This window comes from Salvelinus fontinalis, chromosome 3 (genome assembly GCF_029448725.1).
Source record: "Salvelinus fontinalis isolate EN_2023a chromosome 3, ASM2944872v1, whole genome shotgun sequence".
Taxonomy (NCBI): domain Eukaryota; kingdom Metazoa; phylum Chordata; class Actinopteri; order Salmoniformes; family Salmonidae; genus Salvelinus; species Salvelinus fontinalis.
Window position 1 is genome coordinate 29,657,921 of NC_074667.1, and position 16,918 is coordinate 29,674,838.

Here is a 16,918-nt window from a genome sequence, read left to right on the forward strand (position 1 = left end):
GCCACAGGAATGGAAGACCCAGAGTTAACTCTGCTGCAGAGGATAAGTTCATTAGAGTTACCAACCTCAGAAATTACAGCCCAAATAAATGCTTCACAGAGTAAAAGTAACAGATACATTTCAACATCAACTGTTAAGAGGAGACTGCATGAATCACGCCTTCATGGTAGAATCGCTGCAAAGAAACCACTACTAAAGGACACCAATAAGAAGAAGAGACTTGCTTGGGCCAAGAAACACGAGTAATGGACATTAGACCGGTGGAAATCTGTCCTTTGGTCTGATGAGTCCAAATTTGAAATGTTTTGGTTCCAACCGCCGTGTTTTTTGTGAAACGCAAAGTAGATGAACAGATTATCTCTGCATGTGTAGTTCCCACCGTGAAGCATGGAGGAGGAGGTGTGATGGTGTGGGGGTGTTTTGCTGGTGACACTGGCCTCCACAATCACCCAAACTCAACCCAGTTGAGATGGTTTGGGATTAGTTGGAACGCAGAGTGAAGGAAAAGCAGCCAACAAGTGCTCAGCATATGTGGGAACTCCTTCAAGACTGTTGGAAAAGCATTCCATGTGAAGCTGGATAAGAGAATGCCACGTGTGTGCAAAGCTGTCATCAAGGCAAAGGGTGGCTACTTTGAAGAATCTAAAATCTATAATATATTTTGATTTGTTTAGCACTTTTTTGGTTACTACATGATTCCATGTGTGTTCTTTCGTAGTTTTGATACCTTCACTATTATTCTACAATGTAGAAAATAGTCAAAATAAATTAAAACCCTTAAATGAGTAGGTGTACAAACTTTTGACTGGTATTCATCATCTCATCATAATTTCATCCCGGAGATCTACGGACAGTTCTTTGGACTTCATGGTATAGTTTCAGCTCTGACATGCACTGTCAACTGTGGGACCTTATATAGACAGGTGTGTTTCTTTCTAAATCATGTCCCAACAATTGAATTGGCCACAGGTGGACTCCAATCAAGGTGTTTTGACATCTAAAGGATGATCAAAGGAAATTGGATGCACCTGAGGTCTATTTGGAGTGTCATAGTAAAGGGGTGTGAATACTTCTCAAAATGATATACTTCTGCATTTAATTGTCAATAAATGTGAAAACATTTCTAAAAACATGTTTTCACTTTGTCATTATGCAGTATTGTGTGTCGATGGGTGAAAAAATAAATACATTTTGAAATCAGACTGTAACAACAAAATGTGTAATAGGTCAAGGGGTATGAATACTTTCCAAATGCACTTATTCATATTGTGCGTTTTCTTTTGTCATTAGTACTGTGAGTGTCAACTTCATATGTGGCCTATTGGCTATGAGCAGGGAGCTCAGGTGTGGGTAGATGAGACCTGGGTGTAATAACGTCTGAGGAAATCATTAAGGAAAGCACTCGAGTACCCTGTGCGACAGGCAGGTCCCGCTCCTTGATGAGATTGTGTGCATATTGTGGCATGAGATGTTCATTAGTGAGGTGTGAAATGAGGGATGGGAGCATGTTTGGAGCCCACACGTTTGGAGATATAGGGAGGGGGAGAAAAAGGCAGAGAAGGGACGGAGGGGGAGTCACCAAGGCTACTATTCTAAAATGAGTAGCTGCTGTGTCAGCCTGGTCTCATAGACCAGACATAACATAGTAAATGTATATCCAGGATATTCAAATTAGTATGCTATGTTATGTTTGGTATGGTTACATAACACAGAAGGTTACTTAAACCAAAAATGAAAGGAGGGTAGTTGGTCGGGGTGGATGGGTGGGCATATATAGCGAGAACATCAAGTACCCAAAGATTGCGTGTTCATCACGGAAAACTTTAGCATTTTATCAACTTTGCAACTACTTACTACTTTTTAGCTACTTTGCAACTACTTTGCATGTTAGCTAACCCTTCCCCTAGTCCTTTAACCTAACTCCTAACCCTTAACCCTAACAATAACAGGGGCTGCAGCTTGACTCAATTGCGAAGCACAGAACCTCTAGCCTAGCTAACATTAGCCACAACAAATTGGAATTTGTAACATATCTTTTGTATTGAAAATGTGTAACATATTGTATGAATTGCAATTTGTAACATATCATACAATTCTTAACATATCATACAAAATGGATGATGGACATCCACAAATGAATGCTTACCATATGAAAGATGATATCATACGTAATAGAGAGAGACAGATTTAGATGTTCCATGTTATGTCTACTCATAATCCTGTGTCCAGGTTGACTGTGTAGGAGAGGCAGGCAACAAAGGCGAGTGAGATGCACAGGCGGCTGCTGTTTTGTTTTTCTTAGTTTCATTTTAAAGGAGGAGAAGAGAACAGAAGGTGAGAGAGGAGGAGGAGGAAGGTGGGCAGGGAGTACAAGCAGCGAAAGAAAAGCGGCTGCTTTTCGAGAGAGAGCATCCTTATAGGACAGCGGCTGCAGTTTGACAAAAGTGCTTAGTGCAGAAGGGGGAGACAGGGAAAACGAGTGAGCAACGACAAAAGAAGAGCGAGGGTGGGAGGGGCAACAAAGATCTGTCAGATGAGGCTTGAGACGCTTCTATTTTCTGTGTGGTCTCCTTTATTACAGGGCGTTCTGAACGGGCAGCATCAGTGTGTCTCTTGCGCATGATCAGCTGTCTACGCATCCCTTCTGCCGGGAGTCAACACATATCTCAGCATCTCTCCGCCAGAGACAGAAAGAAAAACACCTCTCCTCCGCTAATTGAGGTAGGTACACGCGCATTTGCATTTCCTTGTCGCACTATCAGATAAGATGTCTGTTTTCTGACCTGTAAAGATTTGTGCAGTTTAAAGGTTGTCATTACCCATCGTTAAGGGTTTCAAAAAGCATGATGTTGCTAGAGCAGTTGTCGGGGTTCGACTGTTATGAAAGGGTTCCCATTTTCTGTTTTCATTTCATTAGACGCAACTGTGCATGGGATAGAGATACGCACTTATACCCTATTTAGCATGAGGGGCTAAATGTTTCATCTTGTTTTGGGACACATTAGGTTTTGGGACACGTTATGGATTATTCCCATAGTTTGCAGGATCAAATAGGGGCATCCCATCGGGCAAAGACGTCAATTCAATGGATATTCCACGTTGGTAGAACGTAATTTAATTCAACCTGTGTATGTCCAGTGGGATGGTTCATGCTCCATTGACAGACCCCTGATTGGTTAAAAAGTAAAACGGTAGATTGTGTTTCGGGTCTGTTACACCTAAAGTGATAGGCAGCCCAGCTTAGTGGTACAGGGGTAGAGAAACCCCACGGCTGCTCCCGGGGCGCTATACCGTCAGCCCTACCATCATCATGCGCCGCTGATGAGCACGTTTGGCGGGCAGGTGCGTATGGCTGGTATACCGCGCACAGTGTCTTGCGCGTGCGTGCGTGGGTACACACACACACACACACACACACACACATTAATATGAACGCACTCAAGCATAAATGTCCATCTGACAGTGATGTTTACCTTTAAAGGTCTGCTGAGCAAGAGTAGGAAAGGGCACTTGCAATTTATTGATACATATCAAATTACTAATATAATAGTGAAGAACATACAGCATTCAGAAGATACGCATATCTCGCCGTCTTTCTCTCAGATGTTAAAGCACCACTCCAGACAGTTCATGTTGTATGTTAACATTACCCTTTTTACATAAAAGCCTATTCAGCTTTCTATTTATCTGGAGCGACAGCACAGTCGGTGCATGAAAAGTCTCCATACCATCAACAGAACGCCTCTAAAGGAAGCGTTAGTAACGTGCATAGTACTGTGAATTGAGGAAATAGAAACACGCAAGTGGGGAGTGGAGGGTGAAGGTGCGTGCTTTTGCCTTTTTGATCTGGTCTATTTGGCAAGGCGACACTGTGGCATTGTTGAGCGCAGAGATTGGGAAGGCTGAGAGGCAAGGATAGAGGGATAGAGATGGTAGAGATGGGCCTCTCTCTATCACTCAGAATAACCGTAATCTAGGCATTGTACAGCTGTTGAAGTGTTGCATTTTGGCGAGGAGAATGCCCTGGTTATCCTCCAGTTGAGATGTTAGCTACAGAGTGAATATACTTAGCCTTGAGGGGCTCGCTAGTCTTTTTCTCTGTGTTGCTGTAGCAGCAGGGTCCTCCTCCCGTGTGAAAGCCAGCAAGGTCACCGTATGTTGTATCACTACCACCTGAATAACGATCAGGGTGAGGCCTGGGAGTGGCCCACACTGTGTGGCCAGCCGCTGTGCACATTCCCTTTCTTCTTATTTTGCTGATGATATGCTGGGGTTCCTGTCACTTTCAACTTGACAACGTTAGCCTTTCGCGGATATTCCTTTGGCTGGAGTGTCTGTCTTTCCCCCATTGCCTGTGTCTGTGTGTCTCAGTGACCAACCTCCAGCTCTAAGACTCCTTCTGCTCCCTATAACGAGGGGCAGACCACAGGGGTCAATCCTCCCTCAGTGTGTGTGTGTGTGTGTGTGTGTGTGTGTGTGTGTGTGTGTGTGTGTGTGTGTGTGTGTGTGTGTGTGTGTGTGTGTGTGTGTGTGTGTGTGTGTGTGTGTGTGTGTGTGTGTGTGTGTGTGTGTGTGTGTGTGTGTGTACACATGTGTGTGTGTGTGTGTTTGGGCATGCACCTACAGTACCAGTCAAAAGTTTGGACACACCTACTCATTCAAGGTTTTTCTTAATTTTACTATTTTCTACATTGTAGAATAATAGTGAGGACATCAAAACGATGAAATAACACATATGAAATTATGTAGTAACCAAAAAAGTTTCAAACAAATCAAAAAAGTATTTTATATTTGAGATTTTTCAAAGTAGCCACCCTTTGCCTTGATGAAAGCTTTGCACACTCTTGGCATTCTCTCAACCAGTTTCACCTGGAATGCATTTCCAACAGTCTTGAAGGAGTTCCCACATATGCTGAGCACTTGTTGATCGCTTTTCCTTCACTCTGCGTTCCAACTCATCCCAAACCATCTCAATTGGGTTGAGGTTGTGTGATTGTGGAGGCCAGGTCATCTGATGCAGCAATCCATCACACTCGTTCTTGGTCAAATAACCCTTACACAGCCTGGAGGTGTGTTGGGTCAAAATAAATGATAGTCCCACTAAGCGCAAACCAGATGGGATGGCGCATCGCTGCAGAATGTTGTGGTAGCCATACTGGTTAAGTGTGCCTAAATTTCTAAATAAATAAATGACAGTGTCACCAGCAATGCACCCACACACCATCACACCTCCTCCTCCATGCTTCTCGGTGGGAAACACACATGCTGAGATCATCCGTTCACCTACTTTGCATCTCACAAAAACCCGGCGGTTGGAACCAAAAATCACAAATTTGGACTCATCAGACCAATGGACAGATTTCCACCGATCTAATGTCCATTGCTCGTGTTTCTTTGCTCAACTAAGTCTCTTCTTATTGTTGTCCTTTAGTAGTGGTTTCTTTGCAGCAATTTGGTCATGAAGGCCTGATTCATGCAGTCTCCTCTGAAACGTTGATGTTGAGATGTGTCTGTTACTTGAACTCTGTGAAACATTTATTAGGGCTGCAATTTCTGAGGCTGGCAACTGTAATGCACTTATCCTCTGCAGCGGAGGTAACTCTGGGTCGTCCTTTCCTGTGGCGGTCTTCATGTGAGCCAGTTTCATAGCGCTTGATGGCTTTTGCAACTGCACTTGAAGAAACTTTCAAAATTCTTGACCTGGCCTTCTGCCATCATGAAGTGAGAGACTAGTCAAGGATCATATCACCTGTACCTTATCTGTCACCCTAGATCCAATTCAATTTGCTTACTGCCCCAATAGGTCCACAGACGATGCAATCGCCATCTCACTGCACACTGACCTATCCCATCTGGACAAGAGGAATACCTATGTAAGAATGCTGTTCATTGACTACATTGTCAACACCTGCTGTCTTCAATTCTGAATGCTCGGCTATAAAAAATCTACTGACATTTACTCCTGAGGTGCTGACCTGTTGCACCCTTTACAACTACTGCAATTATTATTATTATTTGACCCTGCTGGTCATCTATGAACATTTGAACATCTTGGCCATGTACTGTTATAATCTCAACCCGGCACAGCCAGAAGAGGACTGGCCACCCCTCAGAGCCTGGTTCCTCTCTAGGTTTCTTCCTAGGTTCCTGCCTTCCTAGGTTCCTGCCTGAGTTTTTCCTAGCCACAGTGCTTCTACATCTGCATTGCTTGCTGTTTGGGGTTTTAGGCTGTGCTTCTGTATAGCACTTTGACATCGGCTATTGTAAAAATGGCTTTATAAATACAATTGATTGATTGATTGAATACAGCTCAGCATTCAACACCATAGTACCCTCCAAGCTCATCATTAAGCTTGAGGCCCTGGGACTCGACCCCGCCCTGTACAATTGGGTCCTGGTCTTCCCGACAGGCCGTCCCCAGGTGGTGAAGGTAGGAAACAACATCTCCACTTCGCTGATCCTTAACACTGGAGCCCCACAAGGGTGCGTGTTCAGCCCCCTCCTGTACTCCCTGTTCACCCATGACTACGTGGCCACACACACCTCCAACTCAATCATCAAGTTTGCAGATGACACAACAGTAGTACGCTTGATTACCAACAATGACGAGACAGCCTACAGGGAGGAGGTGAGGGCTCTCGGAGTGTGATGTCAGGAAAATAACCTCTGACTCAACTGGACAGCAGTGGAGAAGGTGGAAAGTTCCTCGGCGTACATATCACTGACAAACTGAAATGGTCCACCCACACAGACAGTGTGGTGAAGAAGGCGCAACGGCGCCTCTTCAACCTCAGGAGGCTGAAGAAATTTGGCTTGGCACCTAAAACCCTCACAAACTTTTACAGATGCACAATTGAGAGCATCCTGTTGTGCTGTGTCACTGCCTGGTACAGCAACTGCACCGCCCACAACCGCAGGGCTCTCCAGAGGGTGGTGCGGTCTGCACAACGCATCACCGGAAGCAAACTACCTGCCCTCCAAGACACCTACAGCACCCGATGTCACAGGAAGGCCAAAAAGATAATCAAGGACAACAACCATCCGAGCCACTGCCTGTTCACCCCGCTATCATCCAGAAGGCGAGGTCAGTACAGGTGCATCAAAGCTGGAACCGAGAGACTGAAAAACAGCTTCTATCTCAAGGCCATATGATTGTTAAACAGCCATCACTAGCACAGAGAGGCTGCTGCCTATAGATAGTTAAATAAAGGTTAAATAAACATTTAATAAAATATACAGACTTGAAATTATTGGCCACTTTAATAAATGGAACACTAGTCACTTTAAAAAATGCCACTTTAACAGTGTTTACATATCTTGCATTACTCATCTCATATGTATATACTATATTATCTCTGCTGCCAATGACTGGAACAAACTACAAAAATCTCTGAAACTGGAAACACTTATCTCCCTCACTAGCTTTAAGCACCAGCTGTCAGAGCAGCTCATAGATTACTGCACCTGTACATAGCCCATCTATAATTTAGCCCAAACAACTACCTCTTTACCTACTGTATTTATTTATTTTGCTCCTTTGCACCCCATTATTTCTATCTCTACTTTGCACCTTCTTCCACTGCAAACCAACCATTCCAGTGTTTTTTTTACTTGCTATATTGTATTTACTTCAGCACCATGGCCTTTTTATATTTTTATTTATTTATATATATATTTTGTTTGCCTTCACCTCCCTTATCTCACCTCACTTGCTCATATTGTATATAGACTTATTTTTCACTGTATTATTGACTGTATGTTTGTTTTACTCCATGTGTAACTATGTGTTGTTGTATGTGTCGAACTGCTTTGCTTTATCTTGGCCAGGTCGCAATTGTAAATGAGAACGTGTTCTCAATTTGCCTACCTGGTTAAATAAAGGTGAAATAAAAAAATAAATAAAAAATTATATACAATATTTTGCATCTTAGCCTATGCCGCTCTGACATTGCTCATCTATATATTTTTACATTCTTATTCTGTTCCTTTACTTAGATATGTGTGTATAAGGTTTTTTTTGTGGAATTGTTAGATATTACTTGTTAGGTATTGCTGCACTGTCGGAACTAGAAGTACAAGCAGTTTGCTACACTTGCAATAACATCTGCTAGCCATGTGTATGTGACCAATACAATCTGATTTTATTTGAATTGAACTACATTCCAGGTGACAACCTAATGAAACAGGTCGAGAGAATGCCAAGAGTGTGCAAAGCTGTCATCAAGGAAAAGGGTGGCTACTTTGAAGAATCTCAAGCGTATTTGTTTATTTGCTTTCTACATTAACCCATGTTTTATTTCATGTTATACTACAATGTCGAAATTAGTAAAAAATAAAGAAAAACCCTTGAAGGAGTAGGTGTGTCCAATCTTTTGACTGGTACTGTATGTGTGCATGTTTTTCTCAGTGACTCATGGCACCAACCATTGTGGAGCTGTCAGAACATCAATCTTAAATCAACATCCAATGGAAGCGAGAGGAATTCTTTGTCTCAGACCGGCAGATAGAATGTTGGTGGAATGCTTTGCTCTGTATGGAACCCTCTCAGATATAGAACTATTAGGCTACAGTAGTACTTCCACAGTATCCTGTGATACCAGAAAAACTGTTTACTGCATGGTACAATGGTCCCCTTTAGGGTCTGAATTATACAATGACTGTTGTAACTGTCCTGGAAATTGTGGACTAGACCAACTAACTCCTTATGGGGGTGTTCACAGCAATGTTTTGAAGGTTCTGGGGGTGATCTGCATCCTTCTTCATTTAAATTCTCCAAAGCTCCTCTTTGATAGTCCCTCTAGACCCCTCAAACTCAACTCGGCACACCGAAGCCAATTCCACAGCGTTTTTTAATTGTTCCCCTCTAATCAGGGACTAATTTAGACCTGGGACACAAGGTGGGTGCAATTAATTATCAGGTAGAAGAGAAACCCAGCAGGCTCCGGACCTCGTAGAGTAAGAGTTGAATACCCCTGCTCAAGATGATTCCACTGGACCATCTGTGCCCTGACCTTCTAGTCTCTGTCTAAAGCGATGATGTCGTAGTGTTTGGCTGGGTCGTGTTCAGAAGACATGGAACGGGAGAAAATGTTATCAAACGGAAATACTTCTTATCCAATGAAAACACACAACACATGTTTTAAGTAGCAAAAACTCTCCCTGTCTCTGACTGTCTCTAGCTTTGTCTGTCTGTCGTCCTATCTCTCTTTCTTGCTCTGTCTCTTTTTCTTTCTCTGCTGTGGTCTCACTTGTAAAATTCCTCTTCTGAACTCCCAACCCCCAGCAGGGGACAGTAGTTTGGTGAGAATGTTCTATCCTGACTACACGCCATCCCTCCCGGTCATCTTATCTCTCCTGCAGAGATGAATGAGTTCAATGTGTCTGATTGCACACACACGCACACACACACACACACACACACACACACACACACACACACACACACACACACACACACACACACACACACACACACACACACACACACACACACACCACAAACACTCCTTTTTTCTGAAACTATCGTGGTCAGTGTGATAACGTGCGTGACTAATAGTTGGAGGGGTGAGACTGTTGAGACTGTGACACTTGTTCTTTCTAGCTCAGTGCAGTAGATAAGGGCTGAGAGTTATGACCCCGGGTGATTAGATGTGACCTCCGTCTGACTGAGCTCTGATCTGGTCTCACACTGCTGGGGAGTTCACACACGTCCCTATGAATTAGCCACCTAAAGCACTCTGCAAATTGATAGCTGAGTGGGAGACAGAGAGCTGTGTGTATGTGTGTGTCTTTAACCACGCATGTTAAAATGGGTTTGAAATGTGTGAAAGGAAGAGCAATGTATGTGCTCTTTTTTTCTGACACCATAAATGTGTGTGTGTGTGTGTGTTTGTGTGATCTGCTTCACGAATGTGCGCGTGCTTTCCAATGTGTGTGTCTGTCTGAGTGTGGACTGGTTGGCTGGAGGGGTGTGGGAGTACTGGGACTGTCAGGGCAGCAGATAGAAGCCCAGCAGGAGCAGAAGTGCAAATTAAAAGTCACTGAAGCGCTATAGGAGAACATGATGCAGACTGCTAATGCTATGTCCCCGCACAGCTAGCCAGCTATTACACTGATAATGTTAGGGCAGCGTAGCTAACTACTACATTGGTAATGTCAGGGCAGCGCTAGCAAGCTAACACCGAGCCATGGCAGGACAGAGCACTGGGTGTTTACAAGCAGAAGAACATGAGGTTTAAGGGAAAGCGGGAAAGAGAATGAGAGACATACTTAGAAAGAACAAGGTATAGGCCTAGAGAGAGTTGGAGAGAGCGAGAGACAGAGCGAGAGAGAGAGAGAAAGAGAGAGAAAGAGCTCAAGGAGAGTGGAAGAGAGGACAACACACAAACAGAGATACTTTAGATAGAGATAGCAAATATCATTCACCGGTACATCCACACAACACTTGCACAAAGAATGCGAGGGCCTTATTACCGTGACACTTTCATGGAGATATAGTTCCATTGGTACAGTCAGTAAGTCTCACAACCTTAATGGTCCACCACTGTCTCGCTCAGAGCCAGTGCTGTCTGACCTTGAATCATTTAAAAAATAAATACATATATATAGCCACCCACACTGCACCAGGCAGCCATTCACATCCACACAGGCAGCATACTGCATACACACAGTAGGAGGAAGTTACCCCTAAATGCTGATCTAAGGTTTGTTTTGTCTTTGAAGGTGAAGATTGGGTGAGGGGAAGCTGATCCTAGATCTGTCCATTTCTTTTAGCAAGGCTATTCGTTCACACAGGCAACAGATGAGACGTTGAACCAAGGTCCCGACGCAATAGTCATTAGAAATATGTCACAGGTGTGGGTGTACTAAACCCCAGTGTACTGGTTGGCTCAGCTCCCAACCTGGCAGCTCATACTGCTATACTAACATAATAATGCCCAGCTAGCCCAGCTCTCCTGTCCTCTCCTGTATTCTCCTCTCCTCCCCTGTAACTCTACGCCAGATCATTGCTGTGCTCTCAGTGAGCTTACCTGTGAAGGGAAGGTCAATGGCAGTAGGCTAGACACACAGCCTCATTAAACTTTATCTGTTTCAGATAGGTTCAGAGAGGGCCTCTGCTACATCACCAAAGTTAGGCTGCACCTCTTAAAGTTTTTTTTTGGGAACGAGTAACCTTTAGAAGTTATATTTCTCATTTCATTTGACACAGCTTTTGCCTCACAGAATCCAACTGGGGTTTCCCTAAAACCAAGGAAAGCCATTTGAATAATGGATACAGCTAATGCTTTTTGAGTTATTGGGCAGAAATAAGATGATGTACTTGTTTCTAAAGGACATTGTGCTGATTTGGGGTTTGGGGGCCTTGGCACCAGAACTATGAAAATGTAAAGTACGTAAGATTTCCCTAGATGAGAAGAAATGTCCCTGAAACGATTGTGCATTGTGAATATGATCTATGGTCATTATAATGTGTGGAGGTTTTGGATGACTGACAATTGCAGGCCAGATTCGTATTTTGAAAGCCTGCTAATCAATCAGCCATCCGAAACATTGCGTGCAGCTATTCGTTTGCAGATCATTTTTGAGGACTCATATTTTTCCGCTCTCTTTCACACCTTCTCATGTCCTTCAGTACATTCTCCCTTTCTTCCCTAAGCCTGTTAGTCTTCCACCCTGAACACTGATGTTTAAATCTCTGCCTGCCTTTCTTCCTCCTTGCTGAGGCATGAGCTGTTCTTCTGAATGATCTCTTCTTCTAACCCAGCCAGCCTGTGCTTCTGATAGCCGTAACAAAGCACTTAGCATCAGCTCACTTCAATCAGACCTCATTTACTGTATCTCAAAGCTGCAGCTCTCATGTGTGTCTGTTAGAGCTGAGAGGCCCTATAGAACACTGGGCTCTGTCGCTGCAGATGGAAAACTGCCTTCTGCCTGATATAACTCCATCTCATTTGGGAAGTGATTGTTAGTTACAGTAGCTAGTTGCTACCTCCGTCCGAGATGACCATATCTGTATTCAATAGGGAATCTCAAATTATTTCAAAGTTGATCCACACAACACTTTCTCCAACACTATGCCCACCATACAGACATATTTTCCTACAGTATTAAATACAGCACTTATGAAAAACATTCTAGCTCGGCCAAGACACATGTAACACATCTTACAGTGACGTGCAGTCAGGGTAGGCAGGGTAGACCGTGCTTACCCTGTGATAATCTAATAAGGAAAGATGTTATGAAAAAACAAGTAAAAAAATGTATTATATAAAAAAGTTTTTTTCTCAATGCGTCTGGTGTTTTTTATGCTCAAAATCTAAAAATGTGCTGAAACGGCATAAAAACCTGAGGAAAGGTGCTAGGGTATTCATGCCTTTCTTTCCATCCATTCAAAGCCACCACAATCTTTGACGTGTGCAGCCTTTCCTGATTCAATGTTAATGGACAGGGTCAGCATAGGCGTTGCTGCTTTGTCTAGCTTGAAGTAGCTTAAATCGAGCCGATTTCATATTTCGTGCATGCCTATAGCCTAAACATGTTGTGTGGGTATTGCCCTTGGGAAAGCTGTGCACATTTCGGTGTGTCTACATAATTTGGCGCTCGCAACACCCCTTGAACTGAACAAAGTTGGAGAGGAAAAACAACCTGGTACCAGACTAATGGTGACTATTGCACTTTTTTTATGTGGGTGCATCAGCTTGTATATTGCGGATAGATTGTAGCTTTTCATCATTCGTCATTTCTAATCCCTCATATATTTTTGGGGTAAATATATATATTTACATATACAGTTGAAGTTGGAAGTTTACATACACCTTAGCCAAATACATTTAAACTCCGTTTTTCACAATTCCTGACATTAATCCTAGTAAAAATTCCCTGTCTTAGGTCAGTTAGGATCACCACTTTATTTTAAGCATGTGAAATGTCAGAATAATAGTAGAGAGAATAATTTATTTCAGCTTTTATTTCTTTCATCACATTCCCAGTGGGTCAGAAGTTTACATACACTCAATTAATATTTGGTAGCATTGCCTTTAAATTGTTTAACTTGGTCAAACATTTTGGGTAGCCTTCCACAAGCTTCCCACAATAAGCTGGGTGAATTTTGGCCCATTCCTCCTGACAGAGCTGGTGTAACTGAGTCAGGTTTGTAGGCTTTCTTGCTTGCACAAGCTTTTTCAGTTCTGCCCACAAATTTTCTATAGGATTGAGGTCAGGGCTTTGTGATGGCCACTCCAATACCTTGACTTTGTTGTCCTTAAGCCACTTTGCCACAACTTTGGAAGTATAGTTGGGGTCATTGTCCATTTGGAAGACCCATTTGCAACCAAGCTTTAACTTCCTGACTGATGTCTTAAAATGTTGCTTCAATATATCCACATAATTTTCCTCCCTCATGATGCCATCTAGGTTGTGAAGTGCACCAGTCCCTCCTTCAGCAAAGCACCCCCACAACATGATGCTGCCACCCCCGTGCGTCACAGTTGGGATGGTGTTCTTCGGCTTGCAAGCCTCCCCCTTTTTCCTCCAAACATAACAATGGTCATTTTGGCCAAACAGTTCTATTTTTGTTTCATCAGACCAGAGGACTTTTCTCCAAAAAGTACGATCTTTGTCCCCATGTGCAGTTGCAAACCATAGTCTGGCTTTTTTTATGGTGGTTTTGAAGCAGTGGCATCTTCCTTGCTGAGCGGCCTTTCAGGTTATGTCGATATAGTTACTTTTGTACCTGTTTCCTCCAGCATCTTCACAAAGTCCTTTGCTGTTGTTCTGCGATTGATTTGCACTTTTCGCACCAAAGTACATTCATCTCTAGGAGACGGAACCACAGATACCACAGATGAACGTGGTACTTTCAGGTGTTTGGAAACTGCTCCCAAGGATGAACCATTTTTACATTTTACATTTAAGTCATTTAGCAGACGCTCTTATCCAGAGCGACTTACAAATTGGTGCATTCACCTTATTACATCCAGTGGAACAGCCACTTTACAACAGTGCATCTAAATCTTTTAAGGGGGGGGGGGGGGGGTCAGAAGGATTACTTTATCCTATCCTAGGTATTCCTTAAAGAGGTGGGGTTTCAGGTGTCTCCGGAAGGTGGTGATTGACTCCGCTGTCCTGGCGTCGTGAGGGAGTTTGTTCCACCAATGGGGGGCCAGAGCAGCGAACAGTTTTGACTGGGCTGAGCGGGAACTGTACTTCCTCAGTGGTAGGGAGGCGAGCAGGCCAGAGGTGGATGAACGCAGTGCCCTTGTTTGGGTGTAGGGCCTGATCAGAGCCTGGAGGTACTGAGGTGCCGTTCCCCTCACAGCTCCGTAGGCAAGCACCATGGTCTTGTAGCGGATGTGAGCTTCAACTGGAAGCCAGTGGAGAGAGCGGAGGAGCGGGGTGACGTGAGAGAACTTGGGAAGGTTGAACACCAGACGGGCTGCGGCGTTCTGGATGAGTTGTAGGGGTTTAATGGCACAGGCAGGGAGCCCAGCCAACAGCGAGTTGCAGTAATCCAGACGGGAGATGACAAGTGCCTGGATTAGGACCTGCGCCGCTTCCTGTGTGAGGCAGGGTCGTACTCTGCGGATGTTGTAGAGCATGAACCTACAGGAACGGGCCACCGCCTTGATGTTGGTTGAGAACGACAGGGTGTTGTCCAGGATCACGCCAAGGTTCTTAGCGCTCTGGGAGGAGGACACAATGGAGTTGTCAACCGTGATGGCGAGATCATGGAACGGGCAGTCCTTCCCCGGGAGGAAGAGCAGCTCCGTCTTGCCGAGGTTCAGCTTGAGGTGGTGATCCGTCATCCACACTGATATGTCTGCCAGGCATGCAGAGATGCGATTCGCCACCTGGTCATCAGAAGGGGGAAAGGAGAAGATTAATTGTGTGTCGTCTGCATAGCAATGATAGGAGAGACCATGTGAGGTTATGACAGAGCCAAGTGACTTGGTGTATAGCGAGAATAGGAGAGGGCCTAGAACAGAGCCCTGGGGGACACCAGTGGTGAGAGCACGTGGTGAGGAGACAGATTCTCGCCACGCCACCTGGTAGGAGCGACCTGTCAGGTAGGACGCAATCCAAGCGTGGGCCGCGCCGGAGATGCCCAACTCGGAGAGGGTGGAGAGGAGGATCTGATGGTTCACAGTGTCGAAGGCAGCCGATAGGTCTAGAAGGATGAGAGCAGAGGAGAGAGAGTTAGCTTTAGCAGTGCGGAGCGCCTCCGTGATACAGAGAAGAGCAGTCTCAGTTGAATGACTAGTCTTGAAACCTGACTGATTTGGATCAAGAAGGTCATTCTGAGAGAGATAGCAGGAGAGCTGGCCAAGGACGGCACGTTCAAGAGTTTTGGAGAGAAAAGAAAGAAGAGATACTGGTCTGTAGTTGTTGACATCGGAGGGATCGAGTGTAGGTTTTTTCAGAAGGGGTGCAACTCTCGCTCTCTTGAAGACGGAAGGGACGTAGCCAGCGGTCAGGGATGAGTTGATGAGCGAGGTGAGGTAAGGGAGAAGGTCTCCGGAAATGGTCTGGAGAAGAGAGGAGGGGATAGGGTCAAGCGGGCAGGTTGTTGGGCGGCCGGCCGTCACAAGACGCGAGATTTCATCTGGAGAGAGAGGGGAGAAAGAGGTCAGAGCACAGGGTAGGGCAGTGTGAGCAGAACCAGCAGTGTCGTTTGACTTAGCAAACGAGGATCGGATGTCGTCGACCTTCTTTTCAAAATGGTTGACGAAGTCATCTGCAGAGAGGGAGGAGGGGGGGGGGAGGGGGAGGAGGATTCAGGAGGGAGGAGAAGGTGGCAAAGAGGTTCCTAGGGTTAGAGGCAGATGCTTGGAATTTAGAGTGGTAGAAAGTGGCTTTAGCAGCCGAGATAGAAGAGGAAAATGTAGAGAGGAGGGAGTGAAAGGATGCCAGGTCCGCAGGGAGGCGAGTTTTCCTCCATTTCCGCTCGGCTGCCCGGAGCCCTGTTCTGTGAGCTCGCAATGAGTCGTCGAGCCACGGAGCGGGAGGGGAGGACCGAGCCGGCCTGGAGGATAGGGGACATAGAGAGTCAAAGGATGCAGAAAGGGAGGAGAGGAGGGTTGAGGAGGCAGAATCAGGAGATAGGTTGGAGAAGGTTTGAGCAGAGGGGAGAGATGATAGGATGGAAGAGGAGAGAGTAGCGGGGGAGAGAGAGCGAAGGTTGGGACGGCGCGATACCATCCGAGTAGGGGCAGTGTGGGAAGTGTTGGATGAGAGCGAGAGGGAAAAGGATACAAGGTAGTGGTCGGAGACTTGGAGGGGAGTTGCAATGTGGTTAGTGGAAGAACAGCATCTAGTAAAGATGAGGTCAAGCGTATTGCCTGCCTTGTGAGTAGGGGGGGAAGGTGAGAGGGTGAGGTCAAAAGAGGAGAGGAGTGGAAAGAAGGAGGCAGAGAGGAATGAGTCAAAGGTAGACGTGGGGAGGTTAAAGTCGCCCAGGACTGTGAGAGGTGAGCCGTCCTCAGGAAAGGAGCTTATCAAGGCATCAAGCTCATTGATGAACTCTCCGAGGGAACCTGGAGGGCGATAAATGATAAGGATGTTAAGCTTGAAAGGGCTGGTAACTGTGACAGCATGGAATTCAAAGGAGGCGATAGACAGATGGGTAAGGGGAGAAAGAGAGAATGACCACTTGGGAGAGATGAGGATCCCGGTGCCACCACCCCGCTGACCAGCTGCTCTCGGGGTGTGCGAGAACACGTGGGCGGACGAAGAGAGAGCAGTAGGAGTAGCAGTGTTATCTGTGGTGATCCATGTTTCCGTCAGTGCCAAGAAGTCAAGGGACTGGAGGGAGGCATAGGCTGAGATTAACTCTGCCTTGTTGGCCGCAGATCGGCAGTTCCAGAGGCTACCGGAGACCTGGAACTCCACGTGGGTCGTGCGCGCTGGGACCACCAGATTA

At 45.3% G+C, this 16,918-nt stretch overlaps 2 protein-coding genes across 3 annotated transcripts in view; one reads left to right on the top strand and one right to left on the bottom strand.

Moving 5' to 3' along the window:
• Positions 1–2,473: 2,473 nt before the first annotated feature.
• LOC129843393 (contactin-2-like) overlaps positions 2,474–16,918 on the top strand; it is a 108,963-nt gene continuing 94,518 nt past the window's right edge. The window contains exon 1 of one of the 2 annotated variants that reach the window (XM_055912108.1): positions 2,474–2,721. The gene's annotated coding sequence lies outside the window, so the exon portion shown is untranslated. The remainder of the gene's footprint in view (positions 2,722–16,918) is intronic. The other variant, XM_055912102.1, reaches the window with a different exon arrangement.
• On the bottom strand, positions 14,030–15,713 carry LOC129843407 (uncharacterized). Its single transcript, XM_055912120.1, has 2 exons — positions 15,045–15,713; positions 14,030–14,849 (listed from the first exon to the last, which is right to left on the bottom strand). Exon 2 carries the CDS (start codon positions 14,802–14,804, stop codon positions 14,055–14,057), a length of 750 nt encoding a protein of 249 aa, XP_055768095.1. The 5' UTR covers positions 14,805–14,849; positions 15,045–15,713; the 3' UTR covers positions 14,030–14,054.

Bases quoted from the DNA above. Each gene is read 5' to 3' on its own strand.
- LOC129843407 (XM_055912120.1), bottom strand. From the start codon at position 14,804: ATGACGGATCACCACCTCAAGCTGAACCTCGGCAAGACGGAGCTGCTC.